Source organism: Onychostruthus taczanowskii, unplaced genomic scaffold (assembly GCF_017590055.1).
Source record: "Onychostruthus taczanowskii isolate IOZ18803 unplaced genomic scaffold, ASM1759005v1 scaffold19, whole genome shotgun sequence".
In the NCBI taxonomy this organism is placed as follows: Eukaryota; Metazoa; Chordata; class Aves; order Passeriformes; family Passeridae; genus Onychostruthus; species Onychostruthus taczanowskii.
The window spans coordinates 9,458,979-9,470,679 of NW_024499128.1; the positions used below are offsets into that span (position 1 = coordinate 9,458,979).

At 49.5% G+C, this 11,701-nt stretch overlaps 1 protein-coding gene across 3 annotated transcripts; it reads left to right on the top strand.

The window, feature by feature from the left end:
* Nucleotides 1-2,019: 2,019 nt before the first annotated feature.
* On the top strand, nucleotides 2,020-9,208 carry CHST12 (carbohydrate sulfotransferase 12). Of its 3 annotated transcripts, none has more exons than XM_041401921.1 (2): nucleotides 2,020-2,131; nucleotides 7,446-9,208. In XM_041401921.1, the coding sequence occupies exon 2, from the start codon at nucleotides 7,540-7,542 to the stop codon at nucleotides 8,791-8,793; it is 1,254 nt and encodes a 417-aa protein (XP_041257855.1). In that variant the 5' UTR covers nucleotides 2,020-2,131; nucleotides 7,446-7,539; the 3' UTR covers nucleotides 8,794-9,208. The 3 variants fall into 3 exon arrangements, with proteins under 3 accessions (XP_041257855.1, XP_041257856.1, XP_041257857.1); XM_041401922.1 differs by lacking the exon at nucleotides 2,020-2,131 and adding an exon at nucleotides 2,148-2,461; XM_041401923.1 differs by lacking the exon at nucleotides 2,020-2,131 and adding an exon at nucleotides 2,179-2,275.
* Nucleotides 9,209-11,701: the final 2,493 nt, after the last annotated feature.

Here is an 11,701-nt window from a genome sequence, read left to right on the forward strand (position 1 = left end):
TTCCAAGCAGTGTCCACCTCCCAGAAGATGTCAGCGTGGAGCCCAAGCCACCTTTTTTTCCCAGAGCGGGATGGATGCCACCCATGCATCCAAAAGGCTCCCTGACTGTTAAAACCAAATGTAAATGCCTGAGAAATCGCTTCCCTGCTCTTTCCCCGTGTGTTGCTGTGAAGCTGGGAGGTGTACTGCATGTCTGGAATGCTGTTTGGGTGAGCAGATGTTTGGCTGTGAGAGCAGCCAGGGATTGCTCTAAGCTCTCTTCTATATCTACAGAGCATTTCAGATCTGACTGCAGACAGAGAGACAGCAGAGGTGATAGGTGAAGACCCTGATAAGAATTCCTAGCCTGGATGTAAACTGAGGAAATGTGTTTTCCTTTTTGGAACAAATGTCTCCAGCTGGCAGCCTTCTCCATTAACGAGCTTTTTAAATACGCTGCAAATAAAATGGTTCTGATAATTGCATGGGATAATGACTCCTTGCCCCAAGCAGAAGTGGCTTCCCTCCTCTAAGGTGACAGTCTCAGGTAGGTTTGGGCATTTTTTTTCAAATGGTTGAAGAATCTACTTTACAGCTACAACACTTGCAAAGAATTCTCCTGTGTGCTGTTTCTCACTGGGTGACACTGTACACACTCCTATTTCTCTATGCCTCTTGCTTTGCTGTTGGGAAGATGAGGGATAATTCACTCCAGGGATGAGGAAGCTTAATTACTTGTCTTTACAAATGCCTTAAGCCCCTGAAGTGGGGATGCAATCAATGCAAGGGTGTGAGCGGGTAGAACAAGCAGCCAATTTTCCTTGTGAAACAGGAAAAACTGTGACAGGGAAGTGGAAGGCCAGGAACACTTGTCCCCAGAGCTGACTCTTTGAGATAAACGAAGAAATAAAAGAGATAAAAATAAAGATAAAATAAGCACAGAATGTGTGTGAGATAAACCTGTGCCAGCAAGTCCTGAGCCACAATTGATTTGCAAGACCTCACATGACATGCAAACAGTGCAGGACCAGAAATAAGGGAAAACGAAGCTTTCCAAGCATATACATCTCTGCTAAATACCTTTGGGCTGAATCACCATGCAAAAGTTGCAGTGTTTGGTGCCATTTCAAGTGAGCTGAATTGAGCCAAGTGCGTCAGTCTGAGGCTGCATCTCCAAAGGGAAAGTTTGTGTGACAAAGAGTTTGATAATTTTCCATGACTGTTGTGAAGAGTACAGAGCCACGTGATGTGCAAACTTCCCTTTTAGAAAAATCTACATTTTAAGTCTGTTAATTTATGTAAAAGATGGGGCTCGAAATCTTGGTGGTGGGATCTAAAATTTATCACTTGTATGTTTGATTTTTGCTGGATGTGAGGCTGCAGTCCACGTCTTGTGCAAAGTGGAACTTTTCAGTGCTGGGCTAATGGGTTTTTTTTTTATTCAATTCTTACCAATCACAAACAACTAGAGAAGCAAAAGGAGCTTAAACTGTGCTGGGATTTTTCAGCAGCATTTTCTAGCCTTACTGTGTCCAGCTATTTAGACTTTGCTCCTTATAATGACTGCTGGCCACCCGAGCTTCAGGGACATTAAATACCCACACATCGTTACAGTGTGGTAACTTGCAATTAATTTAAAAGTGAGCTTTACGTTAAATTTTTACGAGATCACAGAATTTTCAAGGCTGGGAGGGACCTCTGAAAAACTCCTTGCCACGGAGGAGTCACCTAAAGCAGGTGACACAGGAACCCGCCGAGACGGATGTGGGGTACCTCCAGAGAGGGAGACCCGCACCCTCCCTGGCCACCCTATTCCAGCGCTCTGCCCCCCTCCATGGCAAGCAGTTCTTCCACACGTTGAGGTGAATCTTGTGTTTTAGTTTATGGCCGTTTCTCCTCACGCCGGGAGGGTGTGAGCGCTCCGCAGCAGCCGCCCCTCAGCAGCCGCCCCTCAGCCGCCATCCCTGCGCTCCCTCAGGCGAGGGCGGGCGCGCGGCCGGGGCCGCCCCTGGCGGGCGGAGCGGCGCCTGCGCGGCCCCGCGGGGACCCCCGCGCGCGGCGTCTCGCGAGAGGCGGCGCCGGGAGCGCGGCGGGAGGAGGAGGAGGGAAGGAGAAGGGGAAGAAGGCGAAGGCTGCGGTGCCCGGGCGGGAGGTGAGCGCGGGGCCGGGCAGGGCTCGGGGGTTGTCCGAGGGGCCGGGCGGGGCTCGCTGAGGCGGTGCCGCCCCGGGGCCGGACCAGCTCCCGGTTATGAGCGCGGCGTGTCCCTGCCTGTCCCTCCGCTCTCCCCGGTGCCAGGTAGGGCTCGGCTCCGGCGGGACGCGGGGCTGCGGGGGCTCTGCGGGGCAGCTCCCCTTCTCCACACACGCGGCACCTTCCCGGCTGGACGCTCTCCCGGGAGCTGGGGAGCTTTAGCTGGGTTAAAGGAGGAGCTGGGGGGACCACATCGCTCTGTACAGCCACCTGGGAGGAGGTGTCAGACAGGTGGGTGTCGGTCTTTTCTCCCAAGTAGCAAAAAACAGAAGAAGGAACAGCCTCAAGCTGCCCCAGGGAACGAGCTGCCCAGAGAGGTGGTGGTGTCACCGTCCCTGGAGGTGGATGTGGATGTGGATGTGGCACTTGTGTGACAGCGTTAGGTTGATCGTGGGACTCGATCCTAGAGGTGTTTTCCAACCTTAATGATTCTGTGAGCCCCTCCAGCCCCGGTGCTGGGCCTGAGGCTGGTGCAGCCCTGCCGGGTGCTCTGCAGCCACTGCCGGGCGGGGGATGAGCGGCTGCGGGAGCGATGCCGGGATGCAGCCGCCTCCCGACGGCACAGCCCGGCTTCCAGCGCTGCTCCGCGGGGATCCCAAAGCGCTCTTCTTCCAGCCTGAACTTCCCTGCAGAGCTCAGGCTGAAAACTGCCGGAACCAGGTGTTTGTGAGGTGACTACAGCCAGCGCGGCTCTCAGGGGTGACACACAACAAATGTCCCCGCGTGTTGTTGGCCCGGGCTGCAGCAGCGGGGCTGCCTGAGGTGCTTCCTGCCATTGTGAAGCCGGGGATGGTGCGTGTGCTGGAAGTTTGTGCTAAAAGTAATGGGTGAACAGTATGTCCTGCGTTTTGGGAGTTTCCTCCTGAAATTTAGGAAATTGTGACAACTTCTAAGTATAGATATTAAAAAAAGACGTGACAAGTGCTGCCAAGCCTGTACAAACCAGGCTTTGTGGCAGCAGTGGCAGGCAAGGTGCTGGCAGAATGTAGATTAGGATGTTCTGCTGGTCTCTAACATGTATGGGCTAAGTTGTGGTGCAACATGCAAAGCAGCTCTGTTTTTTGCTTATGGTGTACATTTGTACTAATGTAAGTATTGGTGTCATTTGATGGGTTAAAACTTCCTTGCTCTCTAAAGGGTGCTAGACTTTTGGGAGGCTGGGCAGATACAATGTGTTGAGTGATAGCCAAGTGCATGAAATTTTTTTATTGGTACAGTCTGCTTTCTCTGGTGGGAGCTCATTCTCCTGCACCTTTAGGAGATTAAATGAGGTTCCACTTTTCTAGAGGTTGGTGATTCCCTAAGCATGACTGGTGTGTACCATGATATGTAAGTATAGAAGGCTGCATGGGTCCAGTGATCCCTGGAGAAGTGCTCCAAGGGAAAGTATCCGTTTGAATTTGGTGGGGGTTTTATGTGTTTTTAAAAGTTCTTACTCCACTTCTTTCTGTCTTCCTAAGCAGGCAAAATCCAAGCAAGCTGCCTGATATCCTGTGTCTTCTCATGTTAGATCAAGTGGGCACTGGAGGAGTTGAGTTGGTTCCTAGTGCTGGGGAAACCCAAAGCAAGAAGAGAGGGGATCTGCACCCAAGCCTTTGAAGGCACATTTCTTTCAAAACCACTGCTGTTCATAGGGTTTATTGTCCCCTGTGTCTGGCACGTGCCTTTCTGTAAGCTGCTTTATTTTCTATGGGCCTTACTGCTCCTGTAAATGAGCTGGAGTTACTTTTGCAGAGAGGCTGGAAGAGAATGTAGTTGTTGCATAAAGCCAAGAGGAAAGGAATAAAGAGACACAAATTACTTAAGCTCTTATCTGTCCTGAGAATAAACAGTTACAGTCAGGCTGTGAAGTGGAAATAAAGTTTCCAAACCCCTGAGGAGTTGCATCTGCAATGGCTTTTGCAATAAGAGTGCTGGGGACATCCCCCTTTCTGATATTCAATGAGTTTGGGAGGTGGTTGTTTGATCAGCAGGGGTTTGACCTGTCATGGCACGAGTGACCTCAGACCGCAGTGTCTTTCTCGGGCCTGGCATGGGGAGAAAAGCTCTTGGTTCACACCCAGGCTAGGTTCAGGTTGGAGATGGTCACGGAATGGTTGCTCAGGGGACTCTGTAGGATGATTATAGCACTTGGTCCATTTTCCAGTTTGCCAGCACCGTGTCACAGAGGCGGCTTTGTTTGGATCCTGGTACGTTCCTGTTGGCTGGTGACTTTGGGTTGAACTTGAATGTAAATTCTTGGCGCTTTCTGGAAGCTTTTCCTTTTGATTCTGGCAAGGGGAGGACAGAGGCACGTTCCCTCTAATGTGCACAGAGAGCTCTAATTTGTGCTTTCAGTCTGGCGTCCTTTATGAAGTGCTCAGGAAGGGGATAGGTCATAATCAATAGAGCAACTCTTGTTTTCTGCAGCATTTTGCCTCTGAGGGAGAATTAAGCTGTCTTACTGCTCTTTTCCAGGGTTCCTCTCTGGCACTGGTAGAGTTAATAGAAGTGGAGTCTTTCTGATTCTGTGCTGCTCGCTGCTGTGTGTGTGTCTTGGAAAAGCCAAACTCTCTGGCAGGCCTGCGTGCCGTGTCCTGGAAAGCAGGCTGGAGCCCTTGGGGTGCACTTGGTAAAGCTGCATTGTGGGGTGGCTTTGGTGAAGATCCCTCTTTCCATTTGCCCCAGGAATGTGAGTGCCACACACAGTGTCCAGTCTGCCCCTGTCGCTGCTGCCAGCAGGGGGATGTGTCCACGCCCGGCTGGGACTGCTTTGCAGGAATGCTGGGAGGCTGCAGGGCAGCCCAGGGCTGTGGGAGCTGCTGGCTATGGGGACAGCAGGAAAGGATGCTCCGTGCAGCTTTCCAGGCTTGCTGCATTCCAGCCAGCCCAGAGGTCTCAAGCAGCGCTGGAAGCGCAGCGTGCTGGGGTTCTGTGCGCAGTGGGCACCCTATTCATCCAGAATAGGAAGCAGTCCCTGCCCTGAGCAGCTAAATGGGATCAAAAGCAAGAACAGACTTGGGCAAAACTCAAACCCAGGAGTGTGCCAAGCAGGAGGCTTGGCAGTGTCCCTCCATTATCTTCTGCTGCTGGACTCAGATGCTTGGTCTGAAGTGCTGACGCACATATGTAATTTGCCCCTTCTTTAGCTCTCTGCTGATCTCTCTGGGTGTTTCTTTTCAGATCTGCTCCATCCTCAATCTTGACTAGCTAAACAAGGAGAATTACTGCTGAGTAATACCTGCTTCTTGCTCTGCAGAGTGTAAAACGTTATGTCTGCAGTTCCTCCAGCTCCCCTTCGCAGGCAGAATAAGAACCCAGCTTCAGGAGAGGGCACTTTTTGGTGTTGCAGTGAAAAGCCTGTGTTAGGCTACAATTCTGCTGAATTACTGTCTGTCCCTCCTTCCAAATTGTAAATAAATACACCAGGGTGGAGCAGTCCTGTGCCTTCAGATATGCTTTGTGTCTTGGGACAAGCTGACCTAATACTTTGACATGTAACAGTATCTGGTATTGTTCCTCTTTATTACTAAATTCTTGTCTAATATTTGAAACCTGGACTCGGATTGTTAAAACCCATCACCCCTGAGACACAAGCACAACCACGCAGGGGACTTTTTACCAAGTCGTTCACTGCAAGGCTGCAGTGAACTTCAGAGGTACTGAGCACCCTTTCCCTGCACTTTTGCCTATCTGGGCTTGAGTTCTTCTGCATCTCTGTGTAGGGTGGGGTTGATGCTGTTTAAGGGTGGTGTGAATTGGCTGGGGAGCAACCTCTGTGTTTTAGGAAGAAGAGACACCCAGCCTTCATTTTAACAAAACATTTCAGGGCAGCTTGCCCTGAAGTGGCTTTGTTTTCAAAGCTGGTGTTTGCAGGGTTTGTGCTAAAGTCATTGGAAAGATTTAGGATGTCTGTGGAAGAAACAGCTCTTGTTTTTTATCTGTAGGTGCTGCTCTGTGTTTATAATCAGAGCCTGGGCTGTGCTTGGAGGGGTGGAGAACATTGCAGTAACTACTTGTAGCTGGTCACTTTGCTGTGTTGTTCTTCCCTGGCTGTAGGCACTGGCTCCTTGCTGATGTGGGGAGAGCTCGAGGCTGGTCTGCACAGAGCCTTGGACCACAAAACATGCAGCAGGGTGTGGAGATGGGTGTTCCTTGAGGGAAGAAAGGGGCTGGGAGTCATGGAAAGCAGACAGCAGTGAAAAGATTGGGCTGGTTGAAGCAAAAAACTCAAACCTGCTGCACCCCTCAGAACAGATGATCTGAGCTGTCTCTTTAGCAGTGATTTCTCGCCTGTCTTTGGTGATCAAGAGCTGTTAGTGTTGAGTGTGATAGAAACATAAATTACATTAAAGCAGGAAAAGAGGTCCTGACTCAACAGTGTCTGGGCACGAACACAGATTTACCAGAGCATCCTTAATCTCCAAAATCATTCAGTTAAAGGTAATCTCTCCTTTAGATTTTTATTGATGCGTGGCTCTTATCAGGACTGTATCCCTTGGTGGGGGATTGTAGGAGAACTGTTTGTGTAATCTTTGTTCCTGGCAAAATGAAATAGCTACCAAGAGAGGTCATGGAGATAGCACCTACTGGGTACCTTCACAAAGAGTAAATAAGATGGTGTGTTCAGGTCAGTGATGTTCTCTCAGCAGGGACTTGCTTTAGCCACTGAGGCAGTGGCACCTTCAGCCCTGTATTCATAATTCAAATAAGGAGTTTGTTTTCAGCACAGAGCACCTTCATGCAGAGATGAGACCACAATGTGATACCAAAAGCTGAAATCATGGACTGAGCCTTCTTTCTTCATATGTATTAGACAGTGTAAAAATCAAGGAAGTCTGAAAGGTAATTGGCTCTGTATACTTTCTGTGAATGGTTGCATATTTTAATACTCTCAAACTTGCCTCTGTAAGCTCTAGGCCTGAAACCATTATATTTTACTAATTTAAAAAATTTTAAACAGAACTTCTCTTGAAATAATTTAATTCCAGAAACTTGATATTGATAAAAAACCATGACTGCTATGAAACTGATAAAGTTGCAACACATTATGTCTGCTTTTGGCCAGTCCTAGCTCTTTTCCAGAGTCCTTATGGACACCTCTGACTCTCACAGCTCTCCCCATGTGGAAATGGGGATGGTCAGGCCCACAAGAAGTTCTGACTGTGCCAGGTCATTCTCTCCAAACCAGAAGGATTTCTGAAGGATTAACTTTTCTTTCCTCATATCTTTCCAGGCTCCTGCTCTGCAGCACCATGCTGGATCCCAAGCCTCACTCTGCAAGCCAGAGGTGAGTCCAGGTGAAAGCCAGCTACCCCAGTAGTGTCAGGATGACCAAAGCGCGGCTCCTCCGTCTCTCTGTGGTGCTGGTCTCCATCTTCATGATCCTCCTGATTATTGTGTACTGGGACAACGTGGGCACAGCTCACTTCTACCTGCACACATCCTTCTCCAGACCCCGCTCCCCAGGAGCCATCACAGCAGGTGAGGACTGGGAAGCCTTGCCAGATGTAGATGAATTTTTGGCAAAGCTGCTGAGCTCGAGCCTGAAACAGAACAGCTCTATCACCCGAAAGACAGAGCAGCAGCTCCTTGTCCAGGGCTCCAACAAGCCTGTGGTGAGTAACTTGGAGGAGAACGTGCGGGGCTATGACTGGTCTACACACAAGGACAGGAACAGCTTGGACCAAGAGAAGCTGCAGGTAGAGAGGCAGAGAACATTGCGGGAGTTTTGTGCCAATTCCAGCTTCACCTTCCCCACCAAGGAGCGCTCCTTCGATGACATTCCAAACTACGAGCTCAACCACCTGATTGTGGATGACCGCCACGGCGTCATCTACTGCTACGTGCCCAAGGTGGCCTGCACCAACTGGAAACGTGTGATGATCGTGCTGAGTGAGAGCCTGCTGGACCAGGGGGTCCCCTACCGGAACCCTCTGGATATCCCCCGGGAGCACGTCCACAACACCAGCACCCACCTGACGTTCAACAAATTCTGGCGCCGCTACGGGAAGTTCTCGCGGCACCTGATGAAGATCAAGCTGAAGAAATACACCAAGTTCCTCTTTGTACGAGACCCCTTTGTGCGCCTCATCTCCGCTTTTCGCAGCAAATTCGAGCTGGAGAACGAGGACTTCTACCGGCGTTTCGCCATCCCCATGCTAAAGCTCTACTCCAACCACACCAACCTTCCCACCTCCGTTAGCGAGGCCTTCGGGGCAGGCCTCAAAGTCTCCTTTTCTGACTTCATCCAGTACTTACTGGATCCCAGGACAGAGAAGATGGCCCCCTTCAATGAGCACTGGAGGCAGGTTTACCGTCTGTGCCACCCGTGCCAGATAGACTATGATTTCATCGGGAAGCTGGAGACGCTGGATGAGGATGCTGCTTATTTATTGCAGCTCCTCAAAGTGGACAGGCTGCTTCGCTTCCCACCCAGCTACCGGAACAGGACTGCCAGCAGCTGGGAAGATAACTGGTTTGCCAAAATCCCACTGGCTTGGAGGCAGCAGCTCTACAAGCTTTATGAAGCAGATTTTGTACTCTTTGGCTACCCCAAGCCAGAAAACTTGCTTAAAGACTGAAAGTGATTGGGCAGTGGGTGTGGGAGGGAACATCTGAAATACCAAAAATGTTTAAATCCTCCTCATTTTTGCTCTTAACTCCCTTCCCAATGCAAGTTGGTACAATGGAATATATTTTTTCTACTGCTTCCCCTTCCATTTTTACAATAATGCCAGAGGCCAGGGTATTACAGCCAGCTGTGCATATGCAAAAAAATGCCTTTTTTTTGGGTTATCATTTGTTTTCTGTTTTTTTTTAAAATGTCCCCATACTTTGCAATGGGTTGCTACCCTTGGTCACTCTGCCAATCATGTCCTTCAGTAGCTTTTTATTAATACTTTTTAAAAATTAATATATTTAAGATATTTAAAACAAAGCGTGTGTCATGGCAAAGGAAGGGAAGGAATAAAAAAAAAAGTAAAAGAAAATCCCAGGAAATTATGTATCTGCCTCTGTGTGTTGTCTCAGGGCTGCTGTTTCAGAGGTCCAAGATTTGCAGAGCATTTGGATCTCTCTGAGGCTGGGATGTTGATTGTGCCAGGTCTGCTGGTGGTCACTTCAAGATGGGCTTGAGGCAGTGGGATGGGTCAGTGCCTGACTCTGCCAAACAGGCCTGAAAGAACCCCTGGAAGGACTCTGGTGACACACTGCTCACAGGTGTGGAGTGTGACACCAGGGTCACAGGAAGGAAATGGCATTGGGAGCAGTGACAGCAAGTCCTGGGGGGTATTTTGGGGCATGCAGGTGGCCAACACAGCGCCTCTGCACTGCCTGACCTTTTGGCAAAGTACTGTGGGACTCTGCTGTCCACGAAGCTGAGGTTCTGCCCCTACAGCTTGCTTGTGTGGAGCATTCCCATGAGTTGTCCCATTCCAGCAGGGTGGTGATGTTCTTAGGGGTTGTGGCCAGCCAGGATGGGCAGAGTGCTCCTGGATGGGTGAGCTGGCCAGGCCCTGGTGGTGTGCTGCTCCATGACCTGGTCACTGCTGCATGCAGTGCAGGTCCCTTGAGATCTGTGCTGTGCCCTCATCATCCCTGTGCACGCTTTAAGGTAATGTGGCAGGGATGCACATTCTTATCCCTGAGAGAAAAAGATCCAAAAGGTTTCTTTCAATAAGCAGATGTCAAGGTCAACTCAAAGTTTCTCTGTTTTCAGCATTCCAGCTACTGCTCGTGACAGCACATCCTCATCTGCTGCCTTTCTGCCTGTTCCAAATGGCTGATGCAGATCTGATCATCTGCCTTGCTGGGACCTGCTGCAGGAGGGATGGTTCCCACTGTGCTGGGAGCATGTGGGCTGCTTCCCAAAGGAAATTAATGCCTTTAGAGACTTTTTGTGTCTCATCAGCTGAATCTGCTTCTCTTTCTCTCTCTGAATTGCTCTGCAAAAACTGTTTGCTTAGCAGATTAGGCAGGCAACTCTTTCAGAGCTGAAATGCTTAATTATTTCCCTGGACTGTGGATGGTATCAGTGATTAAGGTCCAGGGTCAGGCCTTGGGAGACAGCTCTGTGTTTTGGGGAGACTTCTTTGTATTGGCCTTTTACTCAGTTTCTGTCCAAGGCCATCAGCAGCCGTGGTTTTTCCTCTCTCCCCTTGCTTCCCCAGTTTCTGCACAAGTACATCTAGGCACTCCATGCTCTTTCTAATAAATGTGCTGTATCAAGCTTTTTAACCTATAAATTAGAGGTAATTGCTGGTAGTTAGACTCAAAACAAAGGATTTGTTTCTCCTTGTACTCACACCACTCTCCTGTAATTTGTGCAGATATTTGCAGTTTAAATGAGCCTGAAGCTGTCATCAGGGTCTTGGTGCTTTGTTCCTCATAGCTTGGGGAAAAAGGAAGTGCCTGCTTCTGAGTCATTATTTAAAACTAATAATAGAAAAGTGTTGATCTATTCAATTTTTTTCCCAGTTAACAGTTAATTGCTGCAAACCAGAAAGATGTAGAGTCTCGTCTCCGATAATGAGTAATCCCGGGAGTCTCTTGATTCCTGCTACATTTACATTTCTTCAGGGTGGGTTCATCCCACTCTTCAAAAAACACAGTGTGGATGTTTTCATCTCTTGTCTTTTCACAGTGTTTATTTTTTTCCTCTTTTAATTTCCATGTAATTGATGTTTAGTATGTGCAGGCATGGGGGGCTGGGGCCGAAGCACACATGCCATGTGAGCTTCCCACCAGCTGCTTCCCCTGCACCTCCTGATCTGGTCCTCTCTCTTCCTGCCCCTCCAAGCAGTGCTTGGCTGCTGGATCCCAGTGCCACCCTGCAAATCAGCTGCTGCCTCCCCAGCCACACTTGTCCTGTGACTCACGGCCACAGCCTGTCCCAGGAACATCTTTTCAAGGTCACTGGCTGGCAGTCATCCAGGGCAGGGGAGGAATAGCTTGCAGTGTTATCATTTTTGGCAGCGAGGTCCTGGTTGTGCAATGGGCAGAAAAGGTGCAAAATGGCTGTAAAAGCTGCCCAGCAGCTGCTCCATGTGGTGTGAGAGTGTGTCCTCTCCATGTGGCTGCCTTGTGATTTAACAGCCTTAGAAGGAAAAGGTTTTTCCAAGGCTCCCTTGCTGACACTGGCTAGACAGGGGAGACTTGGAACACACTGATTTCTCTTTCCACATCCAAAGCTGGATGAAGTGAGTAAATTCCAGCTTTATGTGTTAACACAGCTCTGCATCACAATGAGGTCCAAAACACGCCATGTGTGAGGCTGAGCAAGCTGCCTGCATCCCAATGGCTCCATCAGCCTCCCTGGAAGCTGCAGGCAGGAGAATGTACGGATGGCATGAGGCCCCAGAGGGCCCTGTGTTCTCTACTTTCCCTTTTTCATCTCACCAAGTCCAGCCTTTACTGATATCTTAGACATTTTAGTGCTTGCAGAACTGTCCCCAACCAACATGCTGGGTGCTCTTGGCTCTCTCCTCATTT

Bases quoted from the DNA above. Each gene is read 5' to 3' on its own strand.
- CHST12 (XM_041401921.1), top strand. From the start codon at position 7,540: ATGACCAAAGCGCGGCTCCTCCGTCTCTCTGTGGTGCTGGTCTCCATC.